At 39.5% G+C, this 23,385-nt stretch overlaps 1 protein-coding gene across 11 annotated transcripts in view; it reads left to right on the top strand.

Annotated features, from left to right (window-relative positions):
• enox2 (ecto-NOX disulfide-thiol exchanger 2) overlaps positions 1-23,385 on the top strand; it is a 274,309-nt gene that overhangs the window by 100,806 nt on the left and 150,118 nt on the right. For 9 of the 11 annotated variants that reach the window (XM_067384994.1, XM_067384992.1, XM_067384996.1 and 6 more), the window contains one exon: positions 18,988-19,131. In XM_067384994.1, the coding sequence (XP_067241095.1) occupies positions 18,988-19,131 (144 nt within the window). Of the gene's footprint in view, positions 1-1,080; positions 1,396-2,424; positions 2,522-18,987; positions 19,132-23,385 lie in introns of those variants that run through there. The other 2 variants (XM_067385001.1, XM_067385004.1) reach the window with 2 other exon arrangements.

Below are 23,385 nucleotides of genomic sequence, written 5' to 3' on the forward strand. Positions count from 1 at the left end.
GATGTAATATAAGTCTCTGGTGTCTACAGAATGTGTCTGTGAAGTTTCAGCTCAAAATACCCCACAGATCATTTATTGTAGCTTGTCTAATTTTTTATGTGTGTCCCTTTAAATGCAAATGAGCTGCTGCTCCCGGCCCCCTTTTCCAGAAGAGGGCGGAGCTTTAACAGCTCAACAACAACAAAGCTGGAGAATCTCATGCAGACAAAATGACGAACATGGCCTCGCCCCCTATATTACGTGTTCTCGGGGGCGGGGTTTATGCAAATTTTAGGGTTAGTGATGTCACTAAGAATCTTGTAGTCCCTAACAGCCATTTGTTGTAGTCCTTAAACAGAGAATTCTTTAACAGAAAATATCTCCTTTGCATTGAACTTTGAGTGTCGTAACTTTGCAGATGTTGTTTATGCTCAAACAGCAACATTACACACTGACTAAAGTTAAAAAAGTGAAATCATAATCAAGGACCCCTTTAAGATTTTTTGTCTCTTATGCTCAACAATGCTGCATTTATGTGATCAAAAATATGTAATGTAAATAGAGTAATATTGTAAAATAATATTACAATTGAAAATAACTGTTTTCTATTTGAATATATTTTAAAATGTAATTTATTTCTGTGATCAAAGCTGAATTTTAAGCATCATTACTCCAGTCTTCAGTGTCACATGATCCTTCAGAAATCATTCTAATTTGCTGATTTGATGCTCAGTTATTAATAATGGCTCTTATTATTATCAGTGTTAAAAATAGTTTTTGCTGCACAATTTTTTTTTGGAAACCTGTGGTACATTTATTTGATAAATAAGGTTCAAAAGAACAATATGTATTTATTAAAAAAAAAAAAAAAACTTACACCAAACTTTACAATTTCCACAAAAATATTAAGCAGCAACATTGATGATAATCAGAAATGTTTCTTGAGCAGCAAATCATCATATCATAGAATGATTTCTGAAGGATCATGTGACACTGAAGACTGGAGTAATGATGCTGAAAATTCAGCTTTAATGAAATACATTTTAAAATAATAATTTATAATAATTAATATTTCACTGTTTTTACTGTATTTTGCAAATAAATGCAGCCAACTTTTAGTGTATACATGTTCATGACGCAAGAGATCTCTGTTTCCTCTCCCCTTGTGAATGTCCTGTTCTCTTGAGCGAGAGTGTGTGTTCAGAAGGGTAAATTGCTAATTCTACGGTCCAGTCTGTGTGCTGCGAGTCTGATGGTGGATGGTTTCGCTCCGGGCCCCCTGCAGACTCCCGCTGTGTTTTGAAATCCAAAGATGACAAGTCTTCCAGCTGAGACGCTCAAACACAGCTATTAAACTGCCATTGAGAAAAAGCAACAGCTGGCACTGAACCAGTGCAGGTTCAGCACACTGCAAAGGTGATTAGAAGACCAAAATATAACGCTGTGTTGTAAGGGGAATGGTTTCTGTTTTTGTTATGTCGTGAAATTTAGTTCTGCTTACAGTGAAATCAATTTTGCATCACAGTGCGGCATTACACTCTCAGGAATACTTGATTCTTATTGGTCGGTCGCTGCACTGAGTGAAAGAATGCTCACTTATTTAATCAAAATACAGTCAAAACTGTAATATTAAAGCTGTTTTCTATTTGAATGTATTTCAAAATTGTAATTATTCCTGTGATGGCAAAGCTGAATTTGCCATAATATCTCACTGGAGGTGAATCAACTTCGTGGAACATTTCATTATTTAGTGTTTTAGTGTGAAGAGAACATTTTGACACTGGACACTTGTCATGCTGTGCCTAGTTAGATCTAGGTGCAACAGGGTGATATGGTTTTCAGTTTTTCATCTGCTGGTGTTTACATGTTTGACTCAAGTTCAGCAGAGCACAGTTGGTTATTCAGCAGTTAGGGACGAATATCTAAACTGTTTTCATGCAATGTACAACAAAAAGCCACAGTGCATTCGGCTGTCGTCAGACAGAGAAGTTGTGCTTGACCCATAATGAGCTGTGAGACTTTTGGAAATGTAATTAACTCGAGCAGATTAGCAGTCAGACGTCAGTATTTCCAGCCTCTATGGGCTTCTCTGTGCATCTACACATAGAGATCCATCTGTGCTACAAGCCCATGTTTGTGTTTATTTGTGTGTGCATGTAAGTTTTTAAAGTTGTCCCTGCACCCCCCAGAGCAGTCTTTCATTTGTGCAGGTGTGGGAAACACACACTGTACGGCATTGATGAGAGCAGCCTTTGAGCTTCGCCGTTCAACAAACACCCAATAAAGGCACTGCTGTGCTGGTCACGCTCTGCTAAAGGCACGTTTACATCAATGTTTACACGTCAGGGCTGCCTCTACCACCTTTAATTGATGCATTCACATCTTCAAGTCAGCCGTGATTCACACTTCTATGAGGGAACTGTTTTTATCCCCAGAGGTCAGTTGCAAGGACAGAAATGCAGAAACTCAATGAACTTCAACCTCCCAATGGAAACCACTGCTACAGAAAGTAGAGAATCGCCTTCTGATTCATGAATTTGAGGTGGATAATTTAAACGTGTTCTTTAATTATATATTTGTGCATTTCAATTTAACATGTGGTTACTCTTCTCCTAGATTTCTGGATTTTAATATCTACTATACATATATATATATATATATATATATATAATATATATATATATATATATATATATATATATATACACGAGTAGCCATGCAATGTGGCTGTATATCATCATGGCTGTGATTCAGCCGTAGGTGATCACAGCGTACTGATACACAGCCATATTGCACGTCTACAAGCGTGATATTGTGTTTATACAACAGTTCGACGGCACGAGTGTGTGAATAAATAAGAAGAACAACAACAACGCAGTGTCTTTAAAACCATCTTTTGTGCAGAACTGCTTCCTTCTGTCTCAAGTTGACAGTTTGACCAAGCATCCATTATTAATTCTGAAACATCACTTTAGAACTAGTAATGAAGTAATGTTGAGTCCCTCCATTGAAACGCATTGTATTTTTGTACAGTATTATTGAGAGCAAGTTCGCCTGAGCGAGCATTACCTGTGTCTGATATAACATTCATTCTTCAGGTCGATGTCTATAATATTATATCATTATAAAAATCTGTTTGAATGTCCGCTGAGGAAAGCGATCTTTGTATTTGTCCTTTTTACGTTTAAGGGAAGTCTCTTGCGACTCACGGACTCATTCACTCGTAAAGTTTGCCGCCATTTAATGGCGTATTAATGTAACTTTCACTCAATCCATATTACGCACTAATGAGCCCTTTCTTAATAGCAAATACAACATGTTATTTATATAAAATAATATTTATTGAACAACAGTATTTAAATTAACAACAATGGCCATTATAAATGACAATAGGAAATAAACACAATTGTACAATTCAGTTAAATGTACAAAAGCAGTGCTATACAGGATGTAAGTTAAATATACACTGCCCTCCAAAAGTTTGGAAACACCCCTGGCAAAGTGTGGTTTTGGACGATATCAGCATAAATCCTTATCATTTTTTGGTGCAAATACATTATAGTAACTTGACATTATCATTGAAGACCAGCAATGATAATTTTCATTTTGATTACATAATAATGGCATAATAATAGCTTCAACAATTGATTGCCAATTAAGATTAGAATACAACGAACCAATCAGAACCCAGTTTAGGTCAGATAGCTGCTAGTGGTGGATACTTTGATGAATCGAAAATTTAAGGGTTTTTTTCCGTGTATAAACTGTTTATATAATAAAATATGCTTTCGTAGTTTGTGTTGTCCCTTATCAGTGCAAAATTATCACAAATTAAAAAGGATTCATGCCAATATTGTCCAAAACCCCACTTTTCTATGGTGTTTCCAAACTTTTGGAGGGCAGTGTAGCCTTAATAATAAATTGTTGAATTTAACGTAGCCCAATTCGATTTGCTCAGGAACACATAATAGATTAACAAGACCAAAGATCACCTGTTTTATGTACCAAATATGAATTATATCTCATGTTTAACCACTATAACAGCCAGCGGCAAATCCCCAAAGCACTGGCTGAGATTAAGCTGTTCTCAGCGGGTACTCGAGCACTGAACGAGCGCTGATGGCCTGGAGCTCGCATCTCCGAAAATGTCTAAACAAATAGTAAAATAGGCTCTATGATTAAATATGAGTCACATATTTCAGGTCTAAACAACTATATTCTCACCTAAAAACTCTTAAAACTACAGTTCATGATACAACAAATGAAGTATTTGTAAGAAATATAGTGGATTTCCTCGGCCGCCATGACAGTCACTTCAAGCGGAAAAGTAGGACTGCTGTTATCACTAAAATATCGCACGGCTCTCAGCCAATCTGATTCGAGAACCAGAAAGAACTGTTTTATAAATATATATATAAAGGATCATGTGGTCACTTAAAGGTATAAACAACAATATGTGTAGAATATAAAAGAAAGAATGTGTGCATAATGTATTTTAATTCAGTTTATTTTATTGTTACTAGTTTTGTGTGTGTGTTTTGTTTTGAAAGGGTGCCATACATTTGATTGTTTTAAGCAAGGCACAAGGGCTAGGGCCAGGATTTTATCTTTTTCTTCTGTTTTTCCTTTCATTCATAACCCAAAGTATTGATTTAGTCAGGATACTGCAGTATCACAGACAGATATCGTACCAAAGCCAAACTTGGTATCGATCCAGCTCTAATAGACACAGAAGAATCCCTCACACTACTGACAACATTTATGTAAGCTGGGTCAGTCAGGCACCTTGTTTATTCATCTGGCCAACATTGCAGTCGATCCCGCACGGTCAATGTGTATATTTGCTAATGCGTTAGATGCCCGGCTAGGAATAGCCACATGGTTCTCTTCGTCGCACACTCCTGATCTACATTCCAACGCTGCACCTTCCTGAGTGTTGCTTGTAGACCTTGTGATGAGTTATCATCACCACTCTCAGGGGCATAAGTAGAATGGCGCTTGCTTAAAGCTAATTTTGGATCTTGTTCTCAGAGTTGCCCTCAGTCACTAAAACAATAGAGAGGCAAGGGCGGAGTGGCAGTCGACCTTGAGAAATTACAGCTCTCCCTACTCACCATTATTTATTTCACAACATCTGTTGGCCAGCACAATGCTGCCCGATGCGAATCTGACCGCTCCAGTGCCTTAAGAATGTAACCCTTGTACAATTATATTAGTGCATTGTTGGCTAAGCTGCACAATGTGACCTCTGTATGGACCGTGTGCAACTAAGTGCTTTCTTCCCCAGGGCAGCGACTCAACTACTCCCATGGCTCAGATTGGTTGTTGGCGAGCCTACAAAGTTTTTCTAAGGCTTTAGCACAAAAAATGGGAATCTGAGGTGAATGGTAGAGTAGCATTATTAAATTTTGAGCATTTAGGTGCCTCAGTAGGATGTTTTCCCATTTTTCCCATGTCGGATGGTAAAAGAAAAAGTCCAGATAAATTTGTCAGGACAGTGATGTTAATGCTCTCTGACATACATTTGCCCCACTCTCTCTTTCAGACAGAAAGACAGGGTCTGATCTCTCAGTTAAGTTGTTTTATAAGCTTTCAGAAGATTAATGGCTTGCCCTGAGCCCTGCAGACCAGTATGGAGAGGCTCTTCTATTCCCTGGCCTCTGCTGAATGAATGGACTTGATGGAAGTATTTCTGCTTTTGAATAAATCATTTATGAGGCATTGCCGCAGCAGGTATTAATAACATCTGTATTGTAAAAAGGAAGATGGCTGTGAAGGAACACCACTTTAGAACATTGAAAGCAGGTGTTGTCGGGTAAAACCGGCACTTTATTTTGTGAGAGGAACATTTCAAGATCTTTAACAGCTCTGTGTCCAGTAACACGTGTTTCTCCTCTATGACTTAGCACTTGGCTGCGGAGCAGAGACAACTTCAGCTTCCAGAGTTTCGAAAGGCTCCTGGCCTTATCTAGTGCTAAACTTCTCTCTCAGTGTAATGGAAGTTTAATGTCTCCTCAAACCTTTAGGAACTAAAAGCTCTGATTACTCTCCACACAAGGTGTTGTTTTGGAGGAGGCGGTTGTTTAGCTCAATTGAATAAACTACCAGGAGGTTTTGGGATGTTTGCGATGCAAGTAGATGAACCAACTTCTCCACCTTTCACTTAGCTTACTTGAGAGAGTTCATCAAGAGTAATTACTTACTAATTTGCTAATTTAATTCACTAATAAGTGGCATGTAGTACATTTGGCACAGTTCCTCTAGTGCACAGGTGTCAAACACAAGGCCTGTGGGTCGAATACGGCCCACAAAGGTGTCCAATCCAGCCCGGGGGATGATTTAAACAATAATTAAAAAACAGTTATGCATGGTCCACCGGCCATAAATCTGAACGGTTATTAGTTTTATGTTGGCCAATCTCTATTCTGGACTTGCAAACAAACTGCTTTGCAATCATTTCCCAAACTGTCATTTGTGTGTTAATATTACGAAGTTTGTAAACAGGACGTTAACACAGCCACATGCTGAATACGGACACTAAGAGAAGAACACAGATGCGCCAGCAGAGCAAATACTGTACCAGGCTAAGCTCATTGTTTGTGAAATATAGGAAGGAAAATATAAATATTGAATTGGGTTTTATATGAATGTAACTTAGAAGGGAACTGTCTTCAGAAAAGTTTCTATCTCCTTAAGCACAGTGCTGCTTTGTGGACAGCGGTAACCATGGAAAAGCTATGTTGCTGCTGTTTCACAAGCGCCACCTACTGACAGAGAGTGAATTTGCATTTTGCATTCAGTCTGTTTGCTATTTTTGTTTTGTGCAGGTGTCTTATGTAGCATAATTTCACAAAGCTATAAAGTCAGACCATGCTGGGTTTTTTTCTGTAAATCTTGAAATTATACAATCTTATTTAAATCAAAAACAACTGCTCATGCTCAAAATGCAGTGGTGCCTGTATACCAAATGGCTACACACATTTTTTTGTTTGTTTAGCCCTTAAATGCACGACTGTTTCACCAATCGTTCTTACATATTCGGGTCTTTATCGACCCGGATCTATATCTAACACGGAAGGATCTCTACCTGTCGCGATAATATAAAACTCCTCTGATATTAGAGTAACAATTACAGAAGAATAAAATAAATCGTATTTTGTTACCTTTTGGAGCTTGAAAGCTTTCAGTTTGATCAGATGTTTTATGCCATCATCACAGTCCTCGTCAGAGCTCATTTCCCAGTAAATTCAGCAAATAATGGGCTAGTTTTATGTTTGAGGTCACCAATATGAGCCCATTCACGATCTCAAACGTATTCTCAAAACTATATAATTTTCAACATCTTCAAAATCAATATTTCGATCGCTAACAGCTTCACCAGATCCATCCAGTAACAGGTAGTCATATTTGATTGCGTTTAGTACTTGCTCTGCAGTAAATCGCTGAGCCATTTCATGTTTTTCTTATTATTTCGTTTTCTGTCTGAATGAGTCGTCACTTCAGCATTGTGTATCAGACATTGCCACCTTGTGGAATAAAGGTGAATTGCACTTATTCCGTCATCTAAGATTCAATTATTGTGGTGAAGAAAAAATATACGTACACTCATACACAGCTCGGGTCGTTAGCGACCCTATTCAATTTTTACAAAAAAATTAATACAAAAATAGGCATTCTTTTATAATTTTATGCTTTTTTTCTTGTTATATTCTTTATAATGAATTGATTGAGGAATACCAAGAAGGATGATGTCTAAATTTAAAAAATTAATGAGGAGGAGGGTAGTGAATGATGTCCCGGGTCAAATGCATTTAAGGGTTAAGGCCTGTTATAGATATGGATGCACCGATCCGATACTCAGATCAGGTATCGGCTCCAATACTGTCATTTTTGCCGGATCAGGTATCGCCCGGATGGGACCGATCCAAATCCGATATTGTGCGTGTACTATTCTGTGTTATTGTTGAGCTCCACAAAAGACCATAAAGTTTCCGTGTACTATATTCCAAGTGTTCTGAAGCCATTCCATAGTTTAATGTGAGGTACAGATGAATATTTAAGTCATTAAATTAAAGTTTCTTCACTGCGGCTGTCAGTCATTCTCCATTCAGCATTCAGACTGCGTGTCGCGTTCGGTTATGACAGTCAACACATTGAAACTCTCTCCAAGATGAATTAATGTTTCTATTATTATACTTCATCAAGATACCAGTAATACAATATGCATCAATATAACTTCACTTTGTGCTTTGAACTTTTCAATGCACAACTTTTCAATGAACTTTTCAATCATTCTGCACACGGGATGTGCATAAGTGCTTTGTGCTGCTCTGTATGGGAGCCGTACTTTTGCTTAATGAAAGATTGTTAATAGCATTTTTTGTTCTGTCCTATCTATCATATGTTGCTGCCTCATTAAAAAAAAAAAAAAAAAAACTCAGCTATAAATTTTAAAGAAATGTCTTTTAATTTTATAGTATAGCCTATATTTATATATGAATATTTTTAGTTTATGTCATGTATGACTAAAGCATTCATGAAAAACAAGCCATGAGTCATAGATGAAGGAATCAGCTGGACTCCTGTTTATTTTGAGCTAGTGAAGCTATTGGTTTATTTACAGTTGTTGCACTGATGCACAATTATTTAATAAATAATTCACTACATTTGAGTCTGTTTGTTATTTTGATTTACAAAGTTAGGAAAGTAATGTTTAAGTCAAGCCTGATGCCTTGCACAAAAGAATGATCCCAGTTTCTTCCACACAGTGAGGCATACAGTTTATTAGTTAATTTAGCACTTTTTTAGTATTACTTGAATATCGGATCGGTATCGCCCGATACTGAATCCCAGGTATTGGAATCGGTATCAGAAGCGAAAAAGGTGAATTGGTGCATCCCTAGTTATAGAACAAATAAAACAACAAATAAAAATAAAGAAATAAAGGAAAAAAAAAGGCAACTGGCATCAAATTTGCTCCAAATAAATTGGAATTGGCCATAAAAAAAAATCAATAATAAAAAATATTAAATAAAACATTTTAAAAATCTCACTAGGGTTTAAAAAAAAATCGACCCACACTTGGTTAAATTTTTTTCCCATAATGCCCTCAACCTAAAATGAGTTTGATGCTCTAGTGTAACCTTGAGTTTGACGCTCTAGCAGGTACCTGCCAGATTTTTAACCATTAGCCAGATTTTTGACTATTGGTATGAAGTCTCTTTGCAGCTTATACTGGCCAAGCCAATTAGACAGGAAGAAATTGTTTGACCAACACAATTTGGGTTTTTTTTATGTATTGTTGTAGGGATGGCTTTATTGTGCAAAGGAAAGAGAAAGTATTATGTAGATTGTAAGAAAAAGTTTGGTCCATTGAAAAGTACTAAATTCTTAATAGATTAAACATTTTTGAAAGAATATCTCATGCTCATCAATGCTGCATTTATTGTAAAATATTACAATTTAAAATCCTGTGATGGCAAAGCTTAATTTGTGATATATCTGTGATATTTTTGTGGAAACGGTGATACATTTTTTCTCAGTATTTTTCCGATGAATAGCAGGTAGAGCTTTTATTTGAAAGAGAAATCTTTTGTGGCATTGTTAATGTATTTGCTGTCCTTGTTGAATAAAAGTATTCATTTATTTTATTGATATATTAATGTTTCATTGTACTTTCTGAAGATGGTTGTGAAATCATGAGATGAATAAATTTTTCCTCCTGTTAACAGATTGCCAGTTAGAGAAACTGTTGCCATTTTTTATGCGATATGCAGAAAGTCATTGAACTGACTGTGGGAATCATGTCTTCTCAGATTTCACCTTACTTTTATCATTCATAACTTTAGTCCATCATGCTGTCTTCATTTTAACTTTGAGATCTCTCACTTTGAACCTTTGCTTTACCTTCTCAACACTTAAAAGACCAGCGCTGGATGGCACGAGTCCATAGTAGAGATTTTCTGAGGTCTTCTCTGTTTGGTCCAGTCCCTGTAGGCATCCCTCAGGCAGCGTCCAAACAGAGAGACCCGTCCTGCCGACTTCGCCTTTGATACAGCGAGCCTGAGAAAATTCATCTCCTCTCCAACCACTGATGTGTACACAGCAGCATCCGCAGACCACACAGCACTGACTGTCACAGAGAATCAGTTTCATCTCTGATCACCATGTTATTATCTTCGCTACTGCATTGATCCAACTAATTTGGCAGCATCTATGGCATGCGTTCAGCTTAAAACACAGCTCGCCACACCAGGAGGTGCTAAATCCATGGCTGTATTTGTGTTTATTCATGTGATACAGAATGGGAAACAGAACTTCTGGCATTGGTTGTGTTGCAAAGCCTTAGAGAGCGCAACAAGACGCGTTCCGCTGCTTTACTAATACAGTCTTTAGCAGGAGGGATGAGACCTCTGTCAGCCCTGCTGGTATTGTCATTACAATTATTGATTGTCATTTATTCCAGCTGTGAATACTGCAGTGTTGCCCATTGGCTGGCGTTTAGCGGCTCAGATGCTTCACAGCTGCGGCGACTGTCAACTGCAGCTCAGCGTGGATGGGATCAATGGAGCACTGCGAGAAAGACGGCAAGATTGGCTGGCACGAGAGTTTCGGGATGTGACATGCAAGAGGAAATAAAATGCTTTTGTTTGTTTTCTTGCGGCAGGGAAAAGTTCCTCATCTGGACTCTGTCTGTATTTGGCTTTCATGTGTACAATTAAGATTAATTTGAATTTCCTTTAGGCAACAGAATCATTTTCCAGGATGTTTGATCTGTCATCGTATTTGATTTGAGTTGCCTCTTGGAAATTTGTTTTTCATCTTGTTCCTTGTCATGAATCTCCTTTTTTGAAATCAGAAGATTTCTTGTCTCGTATTTCTCGTGATTTCTGTCACCAGCTCTTCTAGTCATTCACTTCTGTCTCCTTTTGCGTTCAACCTCCAAATCCCCTTCTGCCACCAGCCTGCTGTTATTTGTTTACATTGGCATCATGGGAGTGATATTTCTCCATATTTTTTTCTCATAAGAGGAGAAGTGGGTTTCTTACCAGATGTTAAACACTGCTTTAACACCTCATCCATCTATTTGCAAATGGAGGACCTGGGCTGGAGTGCAGACTCCTTGGGGCTTTGACATGGTTTACCCATGTGGTGGTTCTCTTCCAGCTTTTGGGGGCCCTAAGAAGATCCAACAGACTCAAAACTGTGAATTATTCTTAATAAATCTGCTGTTTGTTTCTTTCTGCTAATTCTCTATCTCTCTATTTGGCTCTAAGTCTCTGGAGAGCCTTAGAATGAATTGATCTCTAAACCCAGCCTAATTAAACAGGCTGGTATAAATATGGCGGCTGGTCTCAGTTTGAAAGCGTCTCATTTACAGGAATAATTGAAACATTTTTTATACCTGAGAGGAAGTCCGGCAGTGAAAGACCTGCCAGATGGAGGCTGCAGGGCAGAGCATGATGTCGGATGCAAAACAGACAGACATAGGCTGACAATCAAGACAGTCTTGTGGATAACTAGTCTAGTGCATAACTGTGAAGTCTATGAGACCATAGTGTGTTACATTTTTTTTTTTTTTACTTTGTGATTCATAATGGCACTTTCACTTTGCTTATGTTGATTCTAGGGATGCAGGGATATTATTTTTTGGGGCTGATACTAATAGCGATATTAACAAACAATTATTGGCCGATACCGATATTTGTCACTTTGCTTATGTTGATTCTAGGGATGCACCGATATTATTTTTTGGGTCCGATACTAATACCGATATTAACAAACAATTATTGGCCGATACCGATATTTGTCACTTTGCTTATGTTGATTTTAGGGATGCACCGATATTATTTTTTGAGGCCGATACTAATACCGATATTAACAAACAATTATTGGCCGATACCGATATTTGTCACTTTGCTTATGTTGATTCTAGGGATGCACCGATATTATTTTTTGGGGCAGATACCAATACCAATATTAACAAAAAATTATTGGCCGATACCGATATTTGTCACTTCCTCTCTTATTTGATATTTTGATATATCAAAATGGATAGTATTTTGATCATGTTTTAAATAAGCAAAGTTCAAAAACACCTGCATTAAAATATACTAGCAGGTTTATTGCTGCATCATCAAAAAAAATTAATGAACATGGATTGGATCCATTTAACATTCAGCAGGCCTACATAAATACAACAGAACAAAGATACATATGAAATAAACAGTGCTTTTTAGGTTGGTTTAATAGTCAGGTCAAATAGTTTCAGGAACAGGTGAAATAGTTCAGGGGTCCTATTCTGTGTTATTGTTAAGCTCCACAAAAGACACAAAAACATTAAAATTTGAATACTACACTGAATATCGGATCAGTATCTGTATCGGCCGATACCGAAACCCAGGTATCGGAATCTGTATCGGAAGCGAAAAAGGCGGATCGGTGCATCCCTAGTCCAGTGCAGACAGCTTTTAGCTGTTGCATCACGAGTGATAATAGTTACATCCGGTGTAGACGCGGTGTCATGGGGGAAGGATTGCTTTATTTAATGTTTAGGGTTTGGTCCCTGATATGCTCTGAGACTTTGTGGGAACTTGTAAGGGTGACAGTAAACAGAACAAAGAAGAAAACTTTCCCCTCTTTACACAGTGACATTTCCCTTTTGCATTGTGGGTATAAAAGGCACAGAAGCGATTATGTTCCTCCCTCAAACAGTTTGTCTTGTCTTGTTTATGAGCACACAATAGTTCTCTCCCAAATCAAGACCCAGAGGCCTGATGGTGAGGTGGGAACGTGTCATTCCTCTAAAGCACAGCGGTACATTGTGATTGAGAACCAAAGAATGAGATGAAGGGGCCAAATGAGCGGTTACACCTGATGTGAAGTACCCGATTCTGCCTCTGGATGCTGTGAGACATTTAAAATTCCTCTGTAAACACATTAGTGAATCACTTGTCTAAGGTTACAGATAGAGAAACATTCATCAAATCCATTGCCTCAACACATGCATAAATGCATGAGACTCATTTGGTGTCAGAGGCCGCCGGCTGCCTGCGAGTCCCCTACTCGGAATTGCTAGATATTCCACATGCTAGAAAGTCTTCCCCCCCGTCGCATCTATCGCTCCTCATCATCCACTTCATCTCTCTCTCTCTCTCTTTCAAAGATAAGAGAGTGTTGTGCAAGTTCTCCTGCTGATGCACTGAGTATGTGATCTGCATCCGTCTTTCTCCTCTGTGGCCATCAGGAGCAGGAACAGTAATACTCATTTAAATCTCATCAGCGGCTCTATTGAAGCATTTCCATCTGCAGCAAGAGTACAGTGTCAGAGCCAGAAAGCAACCTTATTCCCATTTTGTCTGCCTCTCCTAATCTATTTTTTTGGTCTTTTTTGGGATGCTGCTTTTGATCAGGTATTCCGATCTTCAGATTGAATTTAGCTTCAGTTATCTTTTATTCGTACTCAGCAGAACTGGATGTTCTTTCATTTATCGACTTTTCCCTCCATAATATATAGCTGCTCCCCTTTTTGTCATGGATGGAGGTTTCCTCTTGGTGCGTATGAACAGAGTTATAGGGGATTTTAAGCAACAGCTGTTGATGGAACGACAACGGCGACCGGAAGTAAACTGCCAACTGCCGTAGCTAAAGAACGCACAAATCGCTAAGCAAGAACAAAGAGGATGCGTGGATCATTTGACATAGTAAACAATACATTACATGTAAAAAAAAAAAAGCAAGAGAATGGTTGCTTTTGGCATTAAATGACATGCATATACAACTAAAATCGACTATTATCGACTATGGCAAATCGGCTACTCTCCCATAGTAGATGGTTACAGAAGAACGTCAAGAAGTAGCAGTTAAATTTGTACACGTGCAACAGAACGACAGAATGCCGTTGCCGTTTTATCAGCAGCTGCTGCTTAAAGTCCCTATTCTAACATGTGCGGAGGAAACATCCATCAAGATATATATGCACTGTGCGCCTGGAGAGCTGTTAGGGGTCATGCATGGGCCACGGACCCCAACTGGGCAACGTCTTGATTTGCTTATCTGTGGATACAAAAACTACTTTTTTGTGTGTGATTGAGTGGCAGAATAACCAGCAGATGCTTAGGATGGTCAAGACAGTAGATTTAAAATGTCCAATTTAGAAACAAAAAATAAAATATGCTTTCCACAGTTCTGTTTAATATTCGATAATATAGTCTAATAACTAATACAGTGATGAAGAGCAATATTTACAATACATTAATAACATTTAGTGTTGTACATTTTATGCCTATATATAGTACGTGTGGCCTGCTGGCCAATCTTTACTGATTGCATGTTTCATCAGCGAGAGTAGAGTGTGAAGGTTGAATTTGCAGAGCAATAGTACAGCTGTACATAAAATATTGCAATCCACACAACACAATGGGAGACATATCAGTGTTCAAAAGAGGACAGATTGTTGTTGCCCATTCCGCTGGATATGGATAAGGATATCCAGGATAATGTCGGCATACCTCCAAGTAGGACGAACCACATCCAACAGGAGTAACTGTTGACGCAAGAAGAAGCTTTCTGAAAAAATGTCCGGGTACTAACCCGGATTGTATCACCAAATCTCAAGCCATTTCTTAATTTTAAGGATACACAAAAGGTCATTCATGCTTTCATTTCATCCTGTTTGGATTACTGCAATTTGCTTTATTTTGGCCTTAGTCAATCCGTCCTTGCATGGTTGCAATTAGTACAGAACTCTGCTGCTAGGTTATTGAGGTGTACACATAAACAGGAGCATATCACGCCTATACTGCTTCCCTTCACTGGTTGCCTGTATGTTATATAATTGATTTCAGAGTACTCACACTAGTTTATAAATCTATTCATAAGCTTGCACCCTCATATCTCTCTGACCTCATTTCAATTCATCAGCTCCCTAATCGCTTGGGTCAGGGAATCAAATTCAGCTAAAGGTGCCAAGAACCAGACTGAAACATAGGGGTGCGTTTGAGGCAGCCAGTCCCAATCTTTGGAATAGTTTACCACTATGCATCAGATCAGCACCCTCTCTGTCTACTTTTAAGTCCAAACTGTAAGCTTATTTATTCTCTCTTGCTTAAGCCACATCTTGAATTGAATACGCACCTCAACCTTCCTGTTTCCACCAAAGACTGGAGCTCCACAGAGTCGACAATTATGGTTGGGCTGTTATAGCCAAACCTTTGGTCACTCGTGCCAATGCCAAATGTCAATTTCATTGGTTCCAGCAGGGGAAATCTTGGGCTGTGGGCAATGTGAAACATTTTTCTCTGATGAATCCACCTTCTTTCCGACATCCATGGGAGTTAGTGTGGAGAAGCCCTAAAGAGCCTCAACATCTGGACTGTTGCTGCACATAGTGAATCACGTGGTGGATCAGTGATGGTTTGGGATGCAATATCATAGCATTCCCTACTGTGCTTGATGGTCGTGTCACTGCCAAGGACTACCAAACCATCCTGGAGGATCATGTGCACCTAAATGCAGGAACACACCAAGCTGATGCTGACAAACTAGTGCCGACGAAAGCAGACTGTTGGGTTGGCTCACGTCGGCAGTGTCTGTGTCCAAAGACAGCCGACGGCCAAGTAGCACATCCGTTCTGCGCCTGCGTAAGATGAAATGCCTTTCCGAACCAGCAGGTGGCAGTATCTGAATAGCCAATCAGAATGATCAGATGGCCCGACGGACCGACAAAAAAAGCCGAAAAAAAGCAGACGAGGACCAACTTCATCCGACGGTGCGGAACACACTGAGAAAACTTAGTCGGCCGACGAACAAAAACTGCTCATTGGCTTGGTGTGTTCCTGCCTTAATGGTTCAAACATTGTGCCCTGAAGGGGGCGCCGTGTATCAGGATCATAATGCACCAATACACACAGCAAGATTTGTGGCAGATTGGTTTGATGCACAGGAAAGTCACCTAATCTAAATATTTTTGAGCCACGTTGGGGTATTTTGGAGGAGTGAGTCAGGAAACGTTTTCTTCCACCAGCACCACATAGTGACCTGAACACTGTTCTGGAAGAGGAATGACTCAAAATCCCTCTGGCCGCTGTGAAGGACTTGAATCTGTCATTCTCAAGACGAATTGATGTTGTATTGGCTGCAGAAGGAGGCTGTACACCATACTGATAAATTATTGTGGTCTAAAAAAACCAGGTGTTTCAGTTTCATTGTCTGATTCCTGTCAGTGCATTCACACCATGTCCTAATTACTGTAATTACAAGATTTCAACTTGTAAAGAGCGTTCACGTCCTCGTAGAGCTTGTGGCCGCTATACCACCTGACCGCTGCAGATTCAATTAGGTATTGATATTGTTGCCATAGAAATTCATAATTCTCAGCCTGAGGATGTGAACAGCAATTAGGATAATAACGAGAGTGGCGTGAACACAGCTTAGACATCACGTCACATGATCCTTCAGAAATCATTCTTATTATTTTCAATGTTTTAAAAAGTTGTGCTGCTTGAAGTCTTTTGTGGAAACTGTGATGCATCGTTTTTTTCAGGATTCTTTGATGAATAGAAATCCTACTGTATGAGTGAAGATGCAGATTAATTACTGAATCAGTGTTTTCAACCGAAAAACGTCCTAAATCTGTCACCATCTTTACCAGACAGATTCATATCGTCAGTGAAATCATCACCCAACTTTTTATAAATATTCAGTATACCGCCCACACCTAGAAGCTAATGTCATTCACAGACTTGATCTGTTCTGAATGAATAATTACAGAACATCTTCTTCTTATTTCATTAACAGCTCGCTATATGCCAAGAACTTCTCAATCCTGCAGCATCACATATACTGTAGAGCAGAAGAACTTGTATGTGTTGTTCAGCGCTGTTTAAATTAGTCTCTGTTTTTCTGTCTCTTCTCATGCTGTCAGTCTGCAGTGCTGCCACAAATTCCATATCCTACTTTACTTATCTGCTTTTTCAAAATCAGTTGCCTCCTTTTCCATTCAGATCCCATTTTTTCTACAGTCTTGCCTTTGCTCTCTCATCCACACAGGCAGTGTGGGATGTTAGAGAGGTTGCTCACTGTCATTGCCCACTGCAGAGGGCAGATGTGGCAGATTATGGCGCAGAGTTTTGAGCCGTGTCCTCTGAACTCTGTGTCAGTCTCTTTTTCAGTCTCTCCCTCACTCTTTATCTCTTATCATATGGGATATGCAGTGACAGACCCCCAGCCCCATACTTCTGTATCCTTCAGGCAAATAATGCCAAGCAAAACAATGTAAACTGAGAGGCGTGATGAATATTTCATGAGAACAGACCAGCATGCATATCTCAGACATCACTCTGTATTCTAAACAGCACGTAATGCATGCTGTATACTGGGATAGAAAGTTACTGACGCACTAGTGTTTTTGCTAAAACTTTCTCTGAAATTCTATATCTTTTTAGCTACTGGGATCTTGGCAATGTTGTCGTTTTATTTATTGAAACCATCACTCATTGGATGGTTTTGTCTTTTTTATTATCTCCTTGTGGATGTCTACAACGGAAATGGAGGGAGTCCTTAAGTATTGATTGCTGTCTCAAGAACATTTCCTAATTTAGCATCAGAATCTGCAGTCAATTTCTGTAATGGAATTCACAGAGGGGTTAATAAAGAATGAGAATGTGTGTGTGGTTAATCCTGTCTTTGTGGCTTTCAGAGCAGAAATATGCCATCATTGAAATGAAGCTGCACCATTAAATTAGTCTTAAAGGGCCATTTCTGTCCTCACTTCATGAATCATTCTCTAACAGCCTAGACAGAAACATCGGAAACTTTTAATCAGAGTTCTCTCTCACTTTTGGTTAGTTTAGACTGCTTGCATGCTGACTGTCTCTTGACCGTACACCTCTGATGCACATTAAATTGGCAGAAGCTCTCTTAAAAATAAGTTCTCAGGAAAGAAAAAACAAAACAAGAAATTCCAAGGAAGAACTAGTCACATTTTATGAGATTTTAATGCATGAGGTTTTTTGTAGTATGCAAGAGGTTATGCATGACACAAGATGTCCTAGAACTGGGGTTTTCAAACTTTTTGATGCCAAAGGCCCCAAAATATGCAAGGGACCTCCTTTCTTAAATATAATGACAGCTACATGATTTAATATATAATGACCCATTTATAAACAACAAATACAATAAATATACACTACCATTCAAAATTTTGGGGTCAGAAGGGTTTTTTTCTAAAGAAATGAATACTTTTGTTCAGCAAGGACACAGTAAATTTGTCAAAAAGTGACTGTAAAGACATTTATAGACAGTAAAGACATTTCATGTTACATTATTTTCCAATAAGTGCTGTTCTTTTGAACTTTCTGTTCATTAAAAAAAGTCATGGTTTCCATGAAAATAATAAGCAGCATTGATAAAATGTTATATAAAATGTTAATGTTAATAATAAAAAATGTTCTTGAATACTAAATCAGCATAAATTAAAATAATTAAAAATATTAATGTGTGTGTGTGTGTGTGTGTGTGTGTGTGTGTGTGTGTATGTATATATGTATGTATGTATGTATATATATATGTATGTGTGTATATATATGTATGTATATATATATATGTGTATATATATATGTATATGTATATATATACATATATATATATAAAGTTGACTGTGTAACTATTTTCTCTCCAATATTAGAGTAATATTGTAATAATGAACCTTTAATAATAATAATAAAAAACCTTTAATAAAAATTTTATGGTTTTTATTTCATAATGTTAAAAACTAGAGCAGTCAGTAGAATGTAATAAGTATGATCAATCATATGATTTCCAACCTGTCTTTAAAAATTCATCCACTGTGTATTCCACAGTACTCTCATATCTTCCCACCACTAAAAAAAAAAAAAAAATAGAAAAAGTCTCCCTTGTCTTCCTTGGCCAGAATCAAGCTGCTATACATTATGCTTTGGTTATGGAACATGTAAACTTACCAAGTTTGTCTGTTCTTTCCCTCCACAGGTCTGAATCCGCTGCCCTTCGACCCTGCCACGAACAACGAACCATTGCAATTCAACAGCTCCAATGGTCCTCTGCTTTCTGACTGTCCTCTGGAAAACGGAACAGAAAACAGCAAAAAGAGGAAGAGACCCAACCTTCCTCCAGGTATATTACATTTAATGATTGCCTCTCTTCCTCAGACCGCGCTCATTCACACTCATCAAGCCCTACAGTCGTTAATTACATTCACATCGTTATTTCTGCTGCTGCTCTTTTCTTGACCTTTGAATGTGGGAGGTGAATGCCTGGTGGTCTTCTGCATTCTGTGAGATGTTCACTTCAATTTATCGCCTTCATTAAAAAATCAGAACAGAAACCTCAGGATATTTCCACTTTGATATCATAATTTGACATTTATGAGGTCAATAAAATAAAAATCTAATGAAAATATGCATGGAAAACAACACTAAATACAATGAGTGACCAAATAAACAAGCAATTCATATTCCTGTAGAATAGTTTCAAGCATTTCTGCTTGTTTCTTGTCACAATTATGACTATCACCTTGCAGTCTGGATTTTCAAAGTGCAGAGGAGAGTCAGGGAGCCGCTGGATATGTGCCAATCATGAAGAGAGACTCTGTCTGCTGCTGATGACCTTCACAATAACTTGAAAAGTAACGCCCAGGGAATTTTACAAACCTTTCTGACACAGGTTGACTCAAATGAAGAAGAACCCTTTCATATTCATATTAATGTTAATGGTGTACTAATTAATTGAATTATGATTAGCCGAAATAAATTAATCTTGAAAAGGCTACTTTATGTTTCTGGTTGTCAAGGAGACTTAATTGGATCAGATTAATTGTTCATGTTAATTAGGCACTATTTTTCCTGTTTAGCATTTTAAGATAAAATGCAATCTTTATTTATTGCCACATCACCAAGCCTCTTGGAATTAATTTTTATTCAGTTTCATTTATTCAATGTCACTGTAAAACGGCACTGTAAATGTAATGTAAGGATAATTCCCATGGAGCATTCTGGAGTTGATTGCCTTGCTGAGGGCCGAAATGATGATGGAGATGGATGATGGATGGGCATTGAACCTGCAATGTTCTGCTTAAAGGTGCAGCAAGAGATTTCTACACTGTTGATATTTGAAATCAACCCAAACAAACACACCCCTCTCTTCATTGCTCCATCCCTAAAATGCATGAACGTGCAATGCAAGAGTGCATGTCCCTGTATCATAGCTGGAGCGTAGTGAAATAATGCTTAGCGAAAAGTGATGAACGAATGAACATACAATACACAAGAGTATACAAGCAAGAGTTTGTTGTTGCCAGCAACACTCCACCTCCAGACAAACAATGACACTCAAAACCAGTGTTACTAATGTAAGGAGCAGAAACAACTCAACCTCGGCATCTGTTTTCTGGCCTTTCCGCTTCAGTCTCTCCAGCACTGGAAAGCTTTTCTAATATTAACACAGGTCCTAAAGCTCTTGCCTGATCATAACCCTTCTTTTGTAATGTCTCTCGGCCATCTCTCTTTCTACAGTCTTCAAATCTCCCTCTTGCTCACTCTCTCTCCCATCATGAGAGGACACGCCCCCTAGTACTGATTGGCTCACTCTCTCCTCCCCCATCATGAGAGGACACTGCTGATTGGCTCACTCTCTCTCCACCCCCATCACGAGAGGACACTGCTGATTGGCTCACTCTCTATGCTCCCTCATCATGAGTGTATACGCTTCCTACTGCTGATTAGCTAACTCCCTCTCCCCAATCATGAGTAGACACGCCCCCTACTGCTGATAGGCTCTCTCTCTCCCCCCTCATCATGAGTGGACAAACCCCCTACTGCTGATTGGCTCACTCTCTCTCCTCCCTCATCATGTGCATACGCCCCCTACTGCTGATTGGCTCACTGTCCTCTCCATCATGAGTGTATACGCCTCCTAATTCTGCTGATTGGCTCACTCTCTCTCCTCCCCCATCACAAGAGGACACTCTCTCTCTCTCTCCTCCCTCATCATGAGTGTATACGCTTCCTACTGCTGATTGGCTCACTTTCTCTCCTTCGCCATCATGAGAGGACACGTCCCCAACTGCTGATAGGCTCACTCTCTCCTACTTCATCATGAGGACACACCCCTTACTGCTGATTGGCTCACTCTATCTCCTCCCTCATCATGAGTGTATACGCTTCCTACTGCTGATTAGCTCACTCCCTCTCCCCAATCATGAGTAGACACGCCCCCTACTGCTGATAGGCTCTCTCTCTCCCCCCTCATCATGAGTGGACAAACCCCCTACTGCTGATTGGCTCACTCACTCTCCTCCCTCATCATGAGTGTATACGCCTCCTACTGCTGATTGGCTCACTTTCTCTCCTCCCCCATCATGAGTGTATACGCCCCCTACTGCTGATTGGCTCACTCTCTCTCCTCCTCCATCATGAGTGTATACACCCCCTACTGCTGATTGGCTCACTCTCTCTCCTCCTCCATCATGAGTGTATACACCCCCTACTGCTGATTGGCTCACTCTCTCTCCTCCTCCATCATGAGTGTATACGCCCCCTACTGCTGATTGGCTCACACTCTCTCCTTCTCCATCATGAGTGTATACACCCCCTACTGCTGATTGGCTCACTCTCTCTCCTCCTCCATCATGAGTGTATACGCCCCCTACTGCTGATTGGCTCACTCTCTCTCCTTCTCCATCATGAGTGTATACACCCCCTACTGCTGATTGGCTCACTCTCTCTCCTCCTCCATCATGAGTGTATACGCCCCCTACTGCTGATTGGCTCACTCTCTCTCCTTCTCCATCATGAGTGTGTACGCTTCCTACTGCTGATTGGCTCACTCTCTCTCCTCCTCCATCATGAGTGTATACGCCCCCTACTGCTGATTGGCTCACTTTCTCTCCTCCCCCATCATGAGTGGACACGCCCCCTACTGCTGATTGGCTCACTCTCTCTCCTCCTCCATCATGAGTGTATATATCCCCTACTGCTGATTAGCTCACTCCCTCTCCCCCATCATGAGTAGACACGCCCCCTACTGCTGATAGGCTCACTCTCTCTCCTCCTCCATCATGAGTGTGTACGCCCCCTACTGCTGGTTTGATCATTCTCTCTCCTCCCCCATCATGAGTGTATACGCCCCCTACTGCTGATTGGCTCACTTTCTCTCCTCCCCCATCATGAGTGTATACACCCCCTACTGCTGATTGGCTCACTCTCTCTCCTCCTCCATCATGAGTGTATACACCCCCTACTGCTGATTAGCTCACTCCCTCTCCCCAATCATGAGTAGACACGCCCCCTACTGCTGATAGGCTCTCTCTCTCCTCCCCCATCATGAGTGTGTACGCCCCCTACTGCTGGTTTGATCATTCTCTCTCCTCCCCCATCATGAGTGGACACGTCCCCTACTGCTGATTGGCTACAAGTTTGTTGTGCTGTCTATCAGTGTTTTTCAGAAATTGCTTACTGCACCTTTAAGAGTCATAAGTCATTTGATAATTGTAAATTTCAGCCATCATGATTTTCCACACATGCTGCTCTTTGTAAATATAATTTCCATTTGAAGTTTGCCACTCTGATCTCTGGTCCCTTGATGGTCATTTTTCGCTCAGGAACACTGCCGCCATTCATGACTTGACTCTGATTAGGGATAAATGGCAGCAAGTGACGGTGAGCAGAGCTTCTCATCGTCGTATATGCCCATAGAATTGATACAAATGGAAGTGAAATTGTGTTCTGGTCATGGTGAAGAGCTGCTTGTGCAGATCAAAGCTAGCCAGTGAGCTTTAGATCAAAGCTTCCTAACGTTAATCTAATCTGCCCATTTCAGAACATTTTTTTTTTCTTTAGTGCAAGGATGTCATTTGAGAATGGCTTAGATGAGCTCTTTTCACCATACACCGAATATTTAGACACTCCAGAGTCCGGCTGCTGAAATGGAAGTCAGTGTGGTAATGGGTTTTAGACAATAATAAAAAAAAACAAAAAAAACTTTTTTTGTTCTGCTGAGGTTGAAGAAGGGCTTTTAAGATTTTGTAGTAAGTCAGTGCTGTGGCTTAGCATTGAGCTGTGGTGCTCATACTGACGATGCAGGTTTCAATCTGACATTCCATCTTGCCTTCAAATTATTTCCTGCTCTGCTGCATCAAAAGGCCAAATGTAAGATGTTTTAGGACATCGTATACTTGGCTTAGTAATGAGTTGCTCATGCAGACAGAATGAGTTTTAATCTGGCTTGCAACATTCCCTGATCTCACTTTCACTCTCTTATTATTCTCTCTACTCTCCTTTAAACAAAATTGTAATGAGACTAAAAACAGGACACCGTATTATGTTCGAGTTGTGGCTTAACAGAATGATGCTTATGTAGACAATATGAGTT

The sequence above is a fragment of the Chanodichthys erythropterus genome, chromosome 1 (assembly GCF_024489055.1).
Source record: "Chanodichthys erythropterus isolate Z2021 chromosome 1, ASM2448905v1, whole genome shotgun sequence".
Taxonomy (NCBI): Eukaryota; Metazoa; Chordata; class Actinopteri; order Cypriniformes; family Xenocyprididae; genus Chanodichthys; species Chanodichthys erythropterus.